Source organism: Microchirus variegatus (genome assembly GCF_963457635.1).
Source record: "Microchirus variegatus genome assembly, chromosome: 16".
Taxonomy (NCBI): domain Eukaryota; kingdom Metazoa; phylum Chordata; class Actinopteri; order Pleuronectiformes; family Soleidae; genus Microchirus; species Microchirus variegatus.
In genome coordinates, this window is record NC_139817.1 from 17773201 (window position 1) to 17792246 (window position 19046).

General features: G+C 39.2%; 1 protein-coding gene across 1 annotated transcript in view; it reads left to right on the forward strand.

Annotated features, from left to right (window-relative positions):
* Window positions 1–1213: 1213 nt before the first annotated feature.
* actr1b (actin related protein 1B) overlaps window positions 1214–19046 on the forward strand; it is a 28650-nt gene continuing 10817 nt past the window's right edge. Inside the window, exons 1-2 of the mRNA XM_083902241.1 lie at window positions 1214–1388; window positions 4702–4766. Coding sequence (XP_083758367.1) covers window positions 1341–1388; window positions 4702–4766 — 113 coding nt within the window. The 5' untranslated portion in view covers window positions 1214–1340. The remainder of the gene's footprint in view (window positions 1389–4701; window positions 4767–19046) is intronic.

Genomic DNA, 19046 nt, shown 5'->3' on the forward strand with positions numbered 1-19046 from the left:
TTGTTACTCTAATGTTCTTGTCTAAAATAAATCCCTAAAGGGGCCCCACCTTACTTTAACCTGTGTGAAGTTATCGTTCTGCAAGTTGGAAAATGAAGAGGATTATTTGCAGTGTAATGTATCTTTTTTTTTTAACTTAATTTGTGTATGTTTTTTTTCAGTTGTTTATAGTATTTTATTGTTCTATATATTTATATTGTTTCATAATGTGGGTTCTTTACAGTGTAATGTATTTTTTTTACGAAGTTTATATAGTTTAAAAGCTATTTATACGGTGGCCGACAGGGGCAAACGCACTGCAAACCCCAAAACATCAGCAAATAAGAGAACACCGGTAAACAAGAAAATGCCAGCAAGTAACAAAACACCAGCAAATAAGAAAATGCCAGCAAGTAACAAAACGCCAGCAAATAAGAAAACACCGGCAAATAAGAAAACACCGGCAAGTAAGAAAACACTGGCAAATAAGAAAACACCAGCAAGTAACAAAACGGATGTTCTACGGGTCTGTGGGGGCGCTGTCGTGCAGGTCTTCCACCAACCTACATTTCCGTTTTGTTACTTGCTGGTGTTTTCTTACTGGCCGGTGTTTTCTTATTTGCTTGCGTTTTCTTATTTGCTGGTGTTTTCTTACTTGCCGGTGTTTTCTTATTTGCTGGCGTTATCTTATTTGCCTGTTTTCTTATTTGCTGGCGTTTTGTTACTTGCTGGTGTTTTGTTACTTGCTGGCGTTTTCTTACTTGCTGGCGTTTTCTTATTTGCTGGTGTTTTGGGGGTTGCAGTTCGTTTGCACCTGTCGGCCACCGTAGGGAATTTACAGTATTTCATTGTTCTTTACATTTATATTTTCACATACTTTTTAATTACAAGGATTTTCCATGTTATTTAATTCTCACTCATGCATTTTCATTGGTGGCAGATTATTTATAACATCATGGTGATGAACACTGGTTGGAAGGGCCCCCCGGGAATTTTTGCTTAGGGCCCCTACAGACTGTAGAATCGCCTCTGGTCGTGCTCGAACCCTAATAAAAGTAACTTCATGTTTGAACGTCTGCTATGATGGATGCCGCTCCCCTGCTCACTGACAGCAAACCAAGTCAACACGCATGTCCATTACATGCTGTGACTGGTCATCACGTCTGCCTGTCACCCACTTCTTAAAGCTGATTGGCTGTTTCGGCAGGAAGCTGGCTAGTCCTCAGCAGCAGCAGCAGCGGCAGTAAGAGCGGCGGTGTAGGACAGTGTGACGGGGCGTTATTTGTTTTCATGATTAAAACGCTGAACAAGGAGAAACACACACGGTTCACCAGAGACGTTTGTGAAGAAGCCTGTCCGCCATGGAGTCCTATGACATTTTAGCTAACCAGCCGGTTGTGATTGATAATGTAAGTATGATGTCATTGATCCACACCCAAACCGAGGCCGCTCACTGACACCGCTGTGTTCGCTGCGTTAGCTCCGTTAGCTGTATTCATCATTGTGCTTCAGCGGAAAACCGCTTTACCCTCATTAAGCTTTAAACTTTATCAGCACTGCTTTAGTGACTCCAGACAAATGTTCAAACAGCTAACAGCTCCGCCTGACGTCCCGTTGGTTAGGGTTAGTCAGGCGGTAGCTAACCCGATGCTAGCTCGACTGAACGTTAGCTGCAGCTGCATGAACACAAAGATCTCCTTAGACCAGACCATCAACACTCAGCTCATCGGTATATGAAGCCGTGAGAAGGATCCTCCCGAGCAGCACAACGCATGTACCTATTCTCATGCTTAAACGGTAGCTTTGTCATGAAATTATTCACACTGCGTCTTCTCATAAATACAATTTAAATATTTTGGATTAACAGTGAACATTGGACTATCTCGTACATTATCAGTGACGACATTAATGTAATGCGTTTTCAATGTGTCCAATGATTGCTGCTCAGAGAAAGTTTGATCTCGGTGCAGATTTGGCTAACACTAGGACAAATCGGATTCATAGACTTGCCTAATTAAGTATGTGCTTGCTAAGGTATACAATATTTCAACATTATGTTTGCCACTTAATCTTGCCAGACAGATATATCTATCGAGGAATATTGAAACTACAAACAGTTCACTCTCATGCGTCAAAGTCATAGATAAAACTAGAGCTAGAACTAACGATTATTTTCGTAATCGATTAATCTGTTGATTATTTTAGCGATGAATCGTTTGGTCCAGAAAATGTCAGAAAATGTTAAAGAACGTTGATGGTGTAAGTCAAAGCTGGAAATGACGATGTTCTCGAATGTCTTGTTTGTCCACAAACCAAAATTATTCAGTTTTAATGATTGCTTTATTTGGAGCAAAGAAACTAAGAAAATATTCACATTTAAGAAGTTAAAACAATCAGAAATCTTGTTTTAATCATGAAAAAAGCTTCAAACCGATTAGCGATTATCAAAATGGTTGGCGATTAATTTAGTAATTGATTAATAATCGATTAATCGTTTCAGCTCAAGATATAACCAGACATTTTGCACAACAGGAATTGTTGATCCACTACTGCCTCCATCAGTAAGTTCAAATTAGTTATTTTGTGACATCACTCGGTATGTTTACACGCTCAGTTAAATCAATCAGTGAGGCAAATTAGATGGAGCATGGCTCTTGTGGTTATAAGACCCCGCCATCATATGATTTCCACCAACAATACTGCAGTTTATATGTTGTCTCCTTGTACTTCGTGCTCAAAGTAATCAGACTATGAATCACATTATCCAGGTATGTTAGTCCAACTAAGACTAGGTCGTTTTTAGTCGGACTACATGACATAAAGAAAACTGTATGACCAGGATTCCACTAAATGCATATGTTTTGTCTCTCCATTGTGGTATCTGAAGTGATTCGAATCCGCTTTAGTCAATGTGTCAGTTTCCACTGACTGTGTGCATCGTTGCTCTGTGTCCGTCTGTTTCTAAAATTAGTTTTACCTGTTTCTGCTGACAGTAGTGTAATATATACATTCTTCAACTTGAAATTAAAGATGATTTTTTTTTTTTTATCTTTACATGTATTAGATTTGGTATAAGTGTGCAGACTAACATTATTAATAACATTGCAATGAAGACATCTTTAAGCATTTCCAATAGAATTTTTTCATTAGTGTTCATGAGGATGCCACAGTAGCATGGCCCATATTCACTCATGGCAAAATAGTTTGAAATTAAGATCAAATTATTTTGCAGAGATTGTGCATATTATCAGGGATAATCTATAGTGACACATTGACATTAATGTGCTTGCATAGTTTTAGCAGCGGTGCTCAATAATCGAGCAGCAGCTTCTATCTTTGCTTCCTGGTCTTCCATCACATTCTGACCTCAAATCTCAACTCCATCGCCACTACATTCACGATACTATTTTGCACGTTTTATTTTGATAGGTAATCATCATAAATGATGTTGCCTTAACATTCAATTAGGGTCACAGCATCTTGTCAGCCATGACCTTATATAATTTAGCATTTAACATAGCCAAAAAGAGTGACCTCAACTGACTTATTTTAAGCGGAACTCGACCGGAAGTTAACCTATTAACGCTGTTTTTTTTTTTGTGTATCAGCCTCATTACCTTGTTTATGAAGCCCTGAAGGCTCGACATGGCCTGAACAGTTCAGCCATTGCTGAGAACGCTGTGTTTATTGTAATCTCGGGGCTCAACGAGATCTCTGAAAATCCCGTAATAGTTACGTAAACAGCGGTTCTCCTGAACAGCAGATCTTCCTGCTCCGGGCAATAGTCCGGGCACATCCGGTTGCGTACATTGAACCGCAGAAGAAGAATAACGTCCGTTGTGGAGGTGTTTCATGAGCGACAGTGTCTTCTGACTCTGGGTCTGACTCCGGGTCAAAGTCATAAAAGGGACTGCGGCGGGGTGTCGTGACGAAGCTATTTTTAAACACTGTTAAAACAATGTTTTGATAATGAGTAGCAGTGCATCCACCATTCCAGAGGGGGGAGCTGTGCTTCTGAGAGCTGGTGTGGTGCTGAATAGTACTGGCCAATCACAAGACTGTCTTCTGGGGGTGAAAGTTCACTCTGAAATAAAAGAGGTTTCATCGGCTCATTTACAGCAAATGGGAGGTTTTTGACCATAAAAACAAGTTAATATATGTAAGTAGACCTCCATAACTAACATTTATGTGCAACAGGACCACTCTATGTGACCTTTAAATATTCAGACCGTTTTGAATTTTCCCATGGGCAATCGAGTTAGTAAATGGTCATCAAAATAGTATGTAGTATGTAATAGTATGTAAGTATGTGATTAAATATGACACTTCACATGAGCTGTTTCACATAAGTAACACAATAATACGCTGATTAAGCTTTTTAATGTGCTGTGAATACTAGACTAGCAGTATTAGGCTTAACACTTTGGATCAAGGAGCCACCCAGTCAGTATTATTTCTCCAGTTCTTCTCATTCCACCATCATTGTGGGAAAGTTGGTTAGGTTTTGGTTGTCCATTGTTGATGAGTAAATATAAATGAATGCAACAGAAAGTGACTATGTGTCACAGGGCTAAGTGTTTCTGTAGCTTTGTGTGTGACTACTTGTTGCCTCAGGTTGTGTCTCATGACCTCCATCTTTCCCACATTCTGTACTCAGTTTGAAGCACCACAGCTCTCCCTGTGATGTTTGACTCAAATGTGATATCTCTTTCTTTTCTTCAGGGTTCAGGGGTTATCAAGGCAGGTTTTGCTGGTGACCAGATCCCTAAATACTGTTTTCCAAACTAGTAAGTGTTCCTTCACATCTTCCTGCAGCACTCGGTATAAGGGTCATATGTAATGAAAAGGCACCACAGGTATTTTTGTATGTTATGTCTGAATAGTTAGTTAATTATGTATTGCATATAAAATATTGATCGGTGTGAATGAATTACTGTGTGGTATAAAGCTGTGGACATATTCTATATTATCGACTTAAGCTGGTGTAAAATTTATTATGTGAGCTTTTTGTTTTAAAAAAGGGTCTAAAATCTGTTTTCCTTGTGTCCCCACTGGATGACATGTTTTCACTGAGCATGTGTGTGCACAGCACTATTTGTCAATGCCTCATACAGCTACACTTGAATAAATTCTATCCCTTTAAGAAACGTTATGGAGAATTTGATTCAGAAAATGATCCAAGACCCAGTATGACCAACTTGCCATCAACAGTGCAAAATATAGTAGCTTACTTTACTTAATCTCCTCCTTTATTTGCTTTTTATTTTGGGGTTAATCCGCAAAATGCATAAATCGTGAAGAAGAAGACAAGAACAACAACAATCCAGTATGGCAACACTCCAGTCTTATGCTAGTTTAGTCCGCGTATTGTTTGAAAGTGGAAATACACACCCGTTGGATGTCTTTATATTCTTTCTTTATATTCTATATTTGGAATTCATTTAGTTTCATATTTGAAAAACATTCCTAAAGGCCACAAAAAGCCCAGACAAATCTTATTTCCCAGAGTGACGTCACAGCTGTGTACGAGCACAGCAAAGCGCGGTCATGTGGCGCTACTGTCAGTGAACCGTACGACATGAAAACTTTATGAGAAATGTGAATAAATGAAGACAATGAGGGGGTTTCATTTACATTTAAAAAAAAAAAAAAAATATTATTACAAAGCAGGTTTTAGTTATTTATTCGTCGCTCATTAGCATTTATTTTCAAACATATTATCGATGTATTAACGAGCTGCTGTGTGGATTCATTGAGGAGAGGAGACTGACATGCTGAACTTTATCACTGTGTTCAATCCTGGACATCGTGACACTGATAACAGTGTGGACTGTGGAGCTGTGACCGTGTGATGCACTGAGACCTGCGGTCACTTCACCACTGATTCCCGGGGAGGCTGTTTGTCTAATCGTCACTATCGGTTCATGAAGTTACTGTTAAATGTGATGAACATGCAAATTATAGTTGTAGTAAACGGGTTGAGTGAAAGAATCGGGAGTTATAAAACTAATTTAACACGTTGTTATTATTCCTAATAATAATTGTACAATTATATAAGGGAAATCAAACAAAAACAACATTATTCCTGTAACACATATAAACTAAAGTTAACGTTAAATCTGCTAACGCTCGTCATTAGCGTACTCCCATCATGCCTTTCGCTGTTCATGTAAGCGCCGAGCAAGTCGATAACGCAGACGGCTCGTTCACATAGCCGAGAGGCATTATGGTAGTGACACCCATAACCCAGAAATAAACATAGAAGTCAAAAACTTTTTTGGCATATGCGCTGGGTGAGCAGCTTCATAGGAATGAACGGAAGCAAAGGGGCGGTGCTCTATCCAGTGGCTGTGCGTGTCCAAGCGTGTGTCTGCGTGCGTGCAGTGCGAAGGAGCTTGCGCCAATGGTTAGGACCGGGGTGGGGGGCACAACAATAAGCCATCTACACGAATGAAGACGGTATTTCACCCAGTCAACATCCTGCACTCTGGTGGACACAACAAGTGAAGGTTCAAAAACCTGAGCCGTCTGACGACACACCTGTGCCAATGAAGAGAAAACTTTCTGCTCTTTTTTTCTGTTTTTTGCTCCTCATTTTAATTATCGCTGCTTTGATGGTCAACATTGGACATTACAGCCATGTTTTTGAGCCTAAAACAAAGTAGTACACTGTAGAATAGTTTCCACCCCTATTGCTGCGACACATGGACATCGACAATCGACTCTCAAAATGTTGTGGAATTCCCATCCCTAATTGGGACACCTGGGAACTAGGGTAACTTGTAGAAATAGGATATCATACTAAGTCCTTTAAGTCTAACTGATCAACAGTTTGGCGCTCTTCGGTTTGATCCTTGTGTCAGAGGTCTCCGGCGCACAGACTCTGTCTGATACAGTCACATACAGCGGGTTTATGCAGCTCGCCGCTCACCGGTGTCGATTTGTCCCTAAACACACCAGACACCTCTGTTAAATATTGAGATTTCAGACATTTCCCTGGTAGTTGTTGGAGATTAACCCATGTTTTTTTTGAATGATGAATGAATGAACGAATGAATGAATGCCTTATTTCAAACATGTGCGGGTAACATAAGAAAGTAATCAAAACAAGCAAACAAAACCAATGGGATTAGTCAGACAATGATAGTCAAAACAATATTAATATGCACCCAACATGTCCGAAAAGGAGTAGGATGAAGCATAAGATTATTCAAACCTACCCCTTCTCCACTACTGAATTACCATCAAACCCAAATGTACATATTTACATAATACATATTTACAAAATAGAAAATAAATAGAGTAAATAAATAACTACATAAATCATTAATGATAACACCCAATTGTTAAAGCCCTTCTTCCTCCCTGTACCTCGTGTTTGTACCGCTTTTTGATCTTGGTCATGCTTGTACATTGCTTGAGCTCCACATCCAATCTGTTCCACAACCTCACTCCACAAACAGAAACACAGACACTGGTTCACACCGAAAACCGGTTTATATTTTCGTTTTAATATGGATTTTTAATATACCGCCATACCGGTGTATTTGATTACAACTTTCGGAACGCTGTGCCGAGCGACAAAGTTTCAGGTGGAGCCCTTTTCAATGTTACGCATGGTGAGACTGCGAGGTTTGATGTTTAAAGCACTCTAGTGTTACGTGAAGGTGAAGATGGATAGGGTAGACATGGAAAGTTCCATAATTGAAGCTGCAGAACAAGTAGAACATGCTGACACAGAGGAACTTGGAAAAACATCCGCGCAGCCGCGGCACTGCTGTCTGCTTTGTGAGTGGGCAAGCACTGCATGTAAACGTTTCATTAATGTTAATATATTTGTTTCAATCACTGAATGAAGCCTGTCATATTTGGGACAGGAGTTGGGACCTTAAATTGCTTGCACAAAAGTCTCGATCAGCACTCGGCATTTGTTTGTTGTTCATTTAAAGCAGACCTAGACCGGAAGTTCCAATTAACGCTTTTTAAAAAAATATATATATATTTTTATTCATTTCTTTTGAAAACATGACATATACAACACATGACAATCAACAAAACAAAACACAGTGCCCATTCTAATAATAATAATAAAAAAAGAAAAGACAAGAACAAAGCAACCCCCTGCAAAATTTCTCACAGCTCATGATCTTTGACATACGATATAAATGGCCCCCATACACTCTCAAAGAAATTGTCTGCCCTTTAATACATAGGTGATCCTTTCCAGTGGGAAGGTAGTTTTGTGATTCAACTTATAGGGCCCTATGATTTCCGTATTAACGGAATCGCGGACGGAATCGCGGAATTGGCCAATAAAAACGGAATCTAATGTTAAACGCGGAATATCGCGGAAATTGACATAATGTGACTGAAATGCTGTCATCGTGAGGAGGAAATGTTCCGGGGAACGCTCATTCGTGACACCACCCGTGCATCTCCCCACAAACACTCACCAGGCCAGGGTTTCCCCCAGTGCGTGTTGCTTGTTTATTTACTTTATATACACTTTTTTTTTCTAAACCGCGGAACAAGTGCGCTGCGCCCGCATGTAACCGGCGAGCGTCTCCTTGTACATGTGCCGATTGAAACCCAAGTCACACCATCAAATACGCCATTATTACGGTTATATTGTTATTGTCAATAAAGATGTTATATTTAGGAATGCACCGATAATTCGGTGGCCGAAACACGGTGCGTAAAATGTGGAACATCGCCTGATAAATGCTGCTGGAAAGTCTCTGCGCAAAAGTGAAACTTATGAACTCCCCGCGACTTTCACTTCACACCAGAGAACATTCTCTCTCTTTGAACAGTTAACTAAAGACATCGACTCATCTGATGCATCTGTTATTCCCTTAATTGCAGAGTTGTAGGGGTAATATTGCGTGTAGAGAAACGATCCAGTCGGATACGGAGAAGCGCATGGCGCAGGAGAGGGAGAACAGTACAGAGCAGGGGCGGTGCGCAGAAATCCGTCTGCACCAGATGAGGGGGCACTACCACTTTTTTATTTATGTTAATTATTTTACTTTTAAATGTGACCAGCATTGCATGGCTTGTTTTAAGATTCACTGGCATTTACTAAATTAGGATTTAACTTAAGTCAAAACAATTGAACAATTGAGAAGTCAGTGGACATTTTATTCACTGACACAAAAAGCACACATTCTATGGTGGTAAAGTAAGTATAAAAGGTAAAAAAAAAAACAGAATAAAAAAAAAAAAAACGGAATTCTAAAAAATTAAAACGGAAAAAACGGAATTTGGAAAAAAATAAAACGGAATTTGGAAAAAAATAAAACGGATTTCATAGGGCCCTAAACTTAGTAATTGGTGAGAAAATATTAATACAAATGATTAATTATTTTAATAATTAATGTTATTAATTTTCTTAAAAAACGGGGCACCACTCCTCTTAAGGCGAGGAGAATGACAGAAAGACTGTCACTTAACGACCTTCAAGTGTCTCTCGACTATCAGTTATCAGTAATTAATAAGTAAATTAGTATTAATTAATAATTAACAAGGAAGTTGTGAGATCGTACACTGGCTTCTTTCAATTACCGCTGTCGGTGCGTGCGAAGCGAAAGGCACAGAGAACAGTAAACAATTAATCAGCTGTGCGGGCGACGCCGCAGTTTAACATCAGTGGTACCGTTATACAGTCCGCTAGTTTTAGCTTACAAATACTATCCTAAACAAGTTACAGTCGTGTGTGAGCCCCACACGGTGACGATGAAAGAAAAGAAAAGGCACATAAACAATAAAAACACAATGAAACTACTGGGTGTGCACTACCCATGTTCATTAATAAGCTCTTCATAAGCTATTTTGCCTAGACACAATCGCTTACGGTGAGTCGTCTTCTGACGAGTAAAGGGGGGTACTGGTGTCGCTTCACGTGATTCAAATCCGTTCTTCGGTCGGTGCCGGGATCGGAGAAGAGGAGCGGGCGGCTCTAGAGCTGTGGTAATACGTGGTCCACCGACTCACGACAGGGACAGCTGGTCGACAATGATTTAGGAGCGTGTGTAGAAATCACGATCTCCTCTTCTGCAGGAATAGTAAGGAATAACTCGCAGGGAGTTATTCACTGAGTCTCTGATCAAAAATAAAAGAAAGCAAAAAGGGGATAAACCAAAAATGGGGTAGGAATGGACAAAGAAGAATATTCACAGCTTGGCCAGCAAGAATGTAGATCTTCGGGGTTGATCCTCTTCTTAAACGCATATGTCCGCTCAGGCTAAGAAATACGGTGGAAGAGGCGGAACTCTGGGGTTCTTTCAGTTTTGATACGTTTGCTTCGGGGGCGGGGCATCCAGTGATGTCCACCAGTGGGTCGGCAGTTGTCTGTTGGTAACGTCATTTGCCGCACTGGTTTGTGGGGAATGAGTACATCACAGCTGGACGCCTTGATGGGGTGGCCTCTCTTTCTTGTTCTCAACCATGAGGCCTTTTCTGACCCCAAACTTTTCACCAGGCTTTATGACTTCCCAGTAGGCCTCAACAGACGACAATGGCTAGGCCCAACAGTAGACAACATCTGTTGCCTCTAGGCCTGTCACGATAACAAATTTTGCTGGACGATACATTGTCTCAGAAATTATTGCGATAATCGATAATATTGTTGTTCTGAGATAATTTTCATCTAATACAATGATAATGGTATAATAATGCAGGTACACCTTTTCAAAGAGAAATAAACTTTTATTTTTAAAGAATATTTAACACCAGAACACAATAAATTAAATTATTGCAAAAGCAATAAATAAAATGGGTTAGCTGCACTCTGCTGTGGTAGGCTACACCATGCGACTGACAAGTGACTGACATGAGGGTTCACTCATCGTTACTCTGGCTTTACACTGCAACGCTCCCGGGTGAAACCGACAAAATATTTTATCAGATGTGCCTTTCGTTTTGACGGCTACGGCGTTTTTGGGGCTTAAAAACGCAAAAAAAATGAACCCACCCTCCAGAGTGGAAATCTTAAAAACGCTCTAAAGGGCGTCTAAAGGGAGCTGCTCACGCTGGCACGACGCTGAAGTTGGCGAATGTGGTGCCAACTTCAGCGTCATCACGCTGGCTTTCCTCCTGTACACTGACGTCAGATCCATGTGCAGTACAGACAAACAACAACAAACATGTGGATTAGAATCCATCAGTCACACATTCAAGTCGCCTTAGCTGCTCTGATACCTATCCAGGAGTCATTTCAGCAATTACGCCGAGTCAATGTTTTGGTTTTCGACTGTGGGCTACTCAGCGCTACTAGAGAGAAGTAGAAAGAAGTTTCAGCGCATGCGCGCGCTTCTGGTGTTGTTGTATGGCAGTGCTTCACAGCGCCACCTAGCCACCTGGCATTCATACTACATCAAATTTCACACACTTTAGGACCCGAGAGAGAGGGGGAGAGAGAGAGAGACGGGGAAAACAAAAAAGCATGCAAATGGCATTTATCGCGGCCAGAAAAATTATCGCGATAATTTTAATTATCGTGCGATTTATTGAATATCGCGACAGGCCTAGTTGCCTCCACTGATCCACACCAGGTCCGTGTACATTCTTCCAACACATCGAAATTCACCTCTTTCCATTCAGTAAGCTTATATCTATAAACACTTTTTCACTCTTTGTATATGTGGGCCCCTCTGGATACAGGCCGAACAGGAGCAGTCTTCGGTCTAGTAAAAACTTTTTAGAAATCATTTTTTCAATTTCACCTCTTATTCCTTCCCAGAACAATGCGATATTCTTACAGTACCACATGCAATGAACCAATGTTCCTCTACAGTGGCAAGAAAAAGTATGTGAACCATTTGGAATTTCATGGTTTTCTGAATAAATTTGTCATAAAATGTGATCTGATCTTCATCTTAGTCAAGGGTATTGACAAACATAATGTGTCTAACATAATAACACACAAAAAATTCTAATCTTTCATGTCTTTATTGAGAACAATCAAAAAAACCTCATAGTGTTTGTGGAAAAAGTATGTGAACCCTTGGAATTAATAATTGGTTGACCCCCTTGGCAGCAATGACTACAACCAGCTGTGGATCAGACCCGCACATCGTTGAGGGGGAATTTTAGCCCATTCTTCCTGGCAGAACTGCTTTAGCTCAGTCATATTCTTTGGACGTCTCATGTGTATGGCCCTCTTCAAGTCAATCCATAGCATCTCTGTTGAGTTGAGGTCTGGGCTCTGACTTGGCCACTCCAAAAGGCGGATTTTGTTTTTCTGAAGCCATTCTGTTGTCTGTCATGTAGACTGGTGGACTTGTGAACTGGTGAAGTCTTTGAAATAACTTTGAAACCCTTGCCAGCTTTATGTAAATGAACAATTTTTGATCGTAGATCCTCTGAAAGCTCTTTTTGGCGAGCCATGGGTCACATACAACACAAACTTTGAGGGGTTTTTATCAGTCAAAGTAGCTGTAGTCCACACCTCCAACCTTATTATCGTAACGAGACTCCAGGTGTGCTAAAACCTGACTCCAACTAGCTTTTTTGAGGTCATTAACTCAAGGGTTCACATATTTTTTCATACTTTTTTTTTGTTTGTTCTCAATAAAGACAGGAAAGATCAGAATTTGTTTGTGTTATTATACTAGACTTACTTGTCAATACCCTTGACTTAGATGAAGATCAAATCACATTTTATGACAAATTTATTAAGAAAACCTTGAAATTCCAAAAGGTTCACATACTTTTTCTTGCCACTGTTTATTCAATAAATTTTGGGCACATATCAGGAATATTAGCATTATATCTATTGAGGTTAATTGAGATTAACCATTTGAACTGAATTAATCTGAGGTGTATGTTAATAGATCTGGTATGTGCCAATTTGCATACATCACTCCAATCATCCTATGATAGTTCTAACGACAAATCTTCATTCCAAGCTTTGAGTTTACTTTATGAATCCAACACTTTTATCAGTAGTTATTTAGATTAGTTGGAGAAATTAAAAAGAAAATGTTTTTAGCTATATAGAATCTGTCTTGCAACTCCTGAAAGCACATTAATGTGTCTGATTTGGGCAAATATAAATCCTGAATCCTTCTCAGTCCTTTGGTTCTCCATATTTGAAATATTGCATCAATTCTCCCAGGTACAAACGATTGGTTTCCCCATATTGGACTAAATTGAGATAAACAATCAGGTTCTTTTAAATATTTTTTTTACGTCCCTCCATACTCTAATAATATTTTTAAGTATAGGTATATATAAAGTATATATAAGTATATATATGTTTTTTGTCTGTCTCAACAATTTCGTAGTCGTATTTGAATACATGTATGTAGGCAGTTCTAAACTTAGCCCTTGGCTTTCCATATCTACCCAATGTGGAGAATGGTTTGTGTAATAAAACATCAAAGATCTCAACTGTACAGCCGAATAATACACTTGTAGATCTGGGCATTTCAGGCCTACACGATCATATGGGAGGTATAGCAATGACGGTGATCTCCTATTGTTCCATATAAACCGTATAAACATCCTTCTCATTTGAGAAAAGAAACTGAGAGGAAGTGATAGGGGTATGTTTTGAAATATATACAGTATTTTTGGTAGCACATTCATTTTCAATATATTGATTCTCCCAATCATTGAAATTGGTAGCGGCATCCATCTTTCAATTGAGTTATTTAGTTCTGTATTTATGAGATTATAATTTTGCTCTACTAGTTGTTTTAGATCTGGTAAAATTTGAATCCCCAAGTCCTCAAACTGCGAAACTACATTAAATTGTAATACATCTCGCGTTGGATTTGCTCTCTCATTCGCATTCAATAACAAGATCGAAGACTTGGTTTTATTTATTTTGTAACCAGAAATATTACGAAATGAGTTGGTTATTTCCAGAATAATTGGTATCGATTTACTTAAACTTGACAAAAACAAAATTACATTATCTGAGAAAAGAGTATGACTTATCAGTCCAACCCACGAAGCCGAGGGTGAGAACGTATTGCAATTGCCAATTATTCTATTGCTAATGTGAACAGCAAAGGAGAAAGCGAGCATCCCTGTCTACATCCTCTACTTATTTTAATTGGTTTGAAAATATTCCTATTTGTCATAATTTCAGCAGTCGGATTCTTATACAATATCTTAACCCATTTTAAAAATGTACTTCCGCAGCCAAATTTTCCTAGAACCTGGTAAAGGTACATCCACTCTACTCTATCAAAAGCCTTTTCGGCATCTATTGATAGAAGAGCAATGTCTGGTGCATCATTGTTATAATTAATTATATTTAACACTCGCCTTACATTATGAAAGCCCTGTCTGCCCATTATGAATCCGTTTTGATCCTGATAAATTATCTGATAAAATGTTTTGTAATCGCTGGGCTAAAACCTTAGTGATTACTTTTAGATGGGAATTTAATAGACGGATAGGTCTAAGATTTTCACACCTATTGGGGGGTTTACCTGGTTTTGGCAAAAGGGCAATCATTGCTGTATTCATTGTGGAAGGGAGGTCGTTTGACTGGAACACTTCTTTAATCATTTCCAGCAGGGTGGTCATTAATTTGCTGTTACATTTTTTGTATAGATCAATCGGGAGACCATCTGGACCGGCTCTTTTCCCAGATTTCAACTTATCGATGGCTTGTTCTATTTCTTTTATAGTGATGTCAATGTTTAGATAATTTTCACCTTCCTTTGAAATCTTAGGTATATCCAATTTAAAAAAAAATACAGTTATATCCTCTGATCGTATAGTTGTTTGTGCCTTATACTGCTCTTCATAGTAGTTTTTAAAGCCGTATTAATCTCCTCTGGGTCCAACCTGACTATTTGATATAATAGATGTGATAGGTATTCTAGATTCCAACTGCCTTATTTGCCATGCCAACAGCTTACCAGCCTTATCTCCTTGCTCGTAAAACGATTGTTTAAGGCGCAGAAGGCTTGATGCAGCTCTAGAAGCAGAGTGTTTATCATATTCCGCTCTCAGAATCAGTAATTCTTTTTCTTATTGTGGATTATGGCCTCCATTGACTTTGTCTTGAAGTATTTTTATTTTACTTTCTAATTGTGTCCTAACTTCTTTCCACATTCTTTTTAGACTTAAAAGCTGTATAACTAATTATATGTGACCCGCCATGGACCAAGCGGGAACAAGTCGGCAAAGCGCAAAGCGAGAAAAAACAGGCAAAAATGTTTTCCGTTTTTTTCAAAATTACACAAGTTGAAGTTTTGAAGAAGCCACTACATGGCTTCAAATCACAGTATTGTGGGTTTTAAAACCATAAACTTTGTGTTTGAATTAAGGTTGTTTTATCGCTGTGAATCCTCCTAGTCGCTCCTAGTTTGGGTGTGGCGATCTCACATTCCAGAGCTTTTGTTGTTTTTCAGCCAATCAGCTGATGATCACAGAGAATACACATGGCTAATTAATATGCATGTGAGAGAGGAAGGGGAGGGAGGGGAGGGGAGGGGGAGAGATAGTCTGTCCAGCAGTTGTGTGTGTGCAGTGTGAAATTAAATCATGATTGCCATCAAAGCAGTCATCATCAAAGCTTTGTTGAACAAAGGAAGACAAAGAAAACCGGAAAATAAGTCAGCTGTGGCACAAAGACCGAGACGGCTGGTGTGTGGACTGTTAGCATTTTAAGCTAGCGATCTTTATGCTAACGTGTTAGCAGACTTCATCGTCACAAAAACAACAAACAGATGGATTATTCAGCGGCTGAAAGAGAGCAGTACAGACACAGTAGTTGTCTGAGATGATGACGTGACGCCAGCACCGCTCTATCTCCTATCTAATTGGACATTTGGAGACGAACAGACGTAAAACTGCGACGAAAAGGAAGCACGCCCGGACCTCTTATCTGATCGGAGGCACTGAAGTCTGTCGGAATACCTTTCAGTTTCTTATGGGGTGAGTTTTCATTAACGTTGTTTATCTATGTTATGTTAGTGTTCATTCAAAGTCACATACAGACGCACATAGGGACGCTGTCTTTTAATAATCCACTGTGCGTTTCATAACGCCGTTTGGCTACATTGTTATTAGCTATGCTTGCTAAGCTCGCTAGCTCGGCACTGTATTATTACAATGAGAATGATGCGCACATCGAAAGTTGTGTCGTATTATAAGCTAAGATCATCTGATCGATATGTACGGGAGCATATGACCTCTGCTGTGCAAGAATAACGTGTGGATAACACACTTCTGGTGCGTTTCAGAACGCTATGTTGCCATAACGGTTATTAGCTATACTAGAGATTGGCTAGCTCACTATTGGCGTTTTAAAAATAATGCGCACTTCGAAACTTGTGTTCGGTCAGATGAGCGTATTATAAGTCGTAAGGGGAGCATGTCACGGCCCTCTTTGAGATTTTGTACACCCGCAGGTTCAGTTTGATAATTCATATGCTTTGAGATGAAACTCCCGTGTTCGAAACCTAACATTGCATTGAATGATGTGTGAATGCCACACCTTTGCATGAATGAATCACACATGATTAACACAATGTGTGATGAACATGTTAATTACACGTGCGATTCATGCACATAAAGCTGTGGCATTCACACATCATTCAAGCAATACTACTGATCAATCTATACTGATTCAGTGATAAAGTGCCTGTTAACATGAACCATGATCTGAAACAAGTTTTTTTTTTTCAGAATCCTGGGCATAAGGATTGGCATGTGAAGTTGCTGCCAACCCATGTGTCCAAGGCCTCAGTGTGGCGTCTATAAATGAGGTCGGCTAAGGCTCTTGGTATGTGTAAAAATTGATTTCTATACAATAGCCAAATGCTTATATTGTCCAGTAACACTATGAGCCATTAGAATGAACATAAACATAATATTTGTCTTTTCAGGTGAATGTGCAGTTTGTAAATCAAGCTTCAAGCACTATCGTCAAGTAAAGGGAGCAATGAAGTCATCAGCTACATGCATAATTTCTTCAGCAACTTTGGAGTTGGAGAAACAGATGTGGATCTTCATTGTGCCAACTGCAGTGGACAAAACAAAAACAACTTCATGCTCTGGTACGGTGCCTGGCGGGTTGGACACAAACTTCACTCCACGCTCAGCATCCACTTCCTGATTGTTGGCCACACCAAATTTGCCCCTGACTGTGGCTTTGGACTAATCAAGCAAGCATTCATGAGGACCAGAGTCAATACTTTGGCAGACATCGCTCAGGTTAGTTCATTTTATTAGACTGCAATAGCTTGTTGGAACGGCAGATGGCAGAGTGATAGTAAAGACCATCGACTGGCAGACACATCCGAGTCCCTACTTTCGAAAGCTCCCACAGATCAAGAGTTATCAGCACTTTAGGTATTTATATTCAAACTTCTGCATTTTGGAAATAAAAAAATCATGAATGGACATAATAGTGTTCCATGTGAACAGTGAGCCATGTTTTAAATATCCTGTTGTGTGCTTCTATTCTGTCACAGCTTTGATGCCAACAGACCAGGTGTGGTGCTTGCTCAAACTCACAGTGATGCAGAGCCTATCGAGTTTCAGCTACTGCGCAACCCAGGAGTTCTGCCCCCTGTTGACAGTCTTCCTGTCCTGTACATTTAGCCAGCATATCAACTGTGATGGACAGATTGGGTACAGCCACATTGTGGGGGAGGAACTGGTATTGAAGATGATAATATAGTCCATGGTCTGGAAAATATTGAACTCTCCTTCACACACTTAGATATATTCTATTTTATATTTGAAGTATGTATCTATCTTTCACCTTTCTTGTTTCTCCTTTTTATTTAAGTGCTTTTTGTAACAGAAACATTTCCCTCTGGGGATCAATAAAGTAAATTCTGATTCTTATCAGTCCACTGAAGTACTTAAGGCAAATAACACTACATTGACATGAACTACATTCATTCCTTTTTTTTTTTTCAAACTGCTACACTGTTTCTGTCCTGTGGGCTAATAGACATCAGATGTCACTGACGGCTAAATGACAGCTGAATTTCTCCCTAAAGCAGTTTGAGTAGTGCCTACATTCAAATGGCCACATCTTCTGTGTTTGACATTGTTGGAAAGCTTAGAAATCACACTTTCGGAATATGTAAATAACTCCAAATGTCCCGAAGTAGACTTGTGAACGCTTTTGCCATGGCTGGACACATATGTCCTCTAAGAAATGCCTTAAACGCTTCCCATTTTGTGCATGCTGATGTTTGTGTGGTATTAATTTAGAAAAAATGTGTCAATTTGTTTGCTTAAGTATTTTACCAAGTCTTCATCCTGTAACCATTTATGCTGAAATTGCCATCTCGGGGGATCTCTTTTAAACTTCACATCTCTATAGACCAAATAGCAGGGGGCGTGGTCTGAGATCACAATATTGTCATAAGAGCAATCGTGAACTTTGGATTGCAATATGGTAGAGATGAGAAAAAAAATCTATTCTAGAATAAGTTTGGTGGACGCCCGAATGACAAGAATAGGCTTTAGTATTTTGATTCCTTTCCCTCCATACCAGGCTTTTAGTTAGGAGTTTCCATGTGGAAAGTTTCCACAGTCTTTTGTATTATGTTTTTATATTTCTGAAAAATGCTTGGTTTTCACCGAACCTGTAGTCATATCGTATCGATATCGAGATATCTGGCATGAATATGAGATATGAAATTTTGTCCATATCGTTCAGCCCTACTTCCTACCTACATACCCTTATAATATTGGTTAACTTATTTTTATATTTTTTATATTTATTTTCTGCCTCTTCAGTCCTTTGCTTTATGAATTCTCTATATAGTCTATTTTTCTTTTTACAGGCATTTTGTAATCCCTTCGTGAACCATGGTCGATCTTTGTATTTTTGTTTTCTGTAGCATTGTTTTATTGGACAATTTTTATCATATAATGACGTGAATATTCTTAAAAAGGTTTTCAATATCGTTGGTGAATTTATCGATTAAGGTAGCACAATGGGATGTGATTCTACTTGGTCTGGTGATTTTTGGATATAAACTATAAAGTAAAATAAATCAACAAGGCGACCTTGAGTGTCATGAAATATAATGCTTTAATATTATTATTATAAATACAAAAGTGGTAGTGCCCCCTCA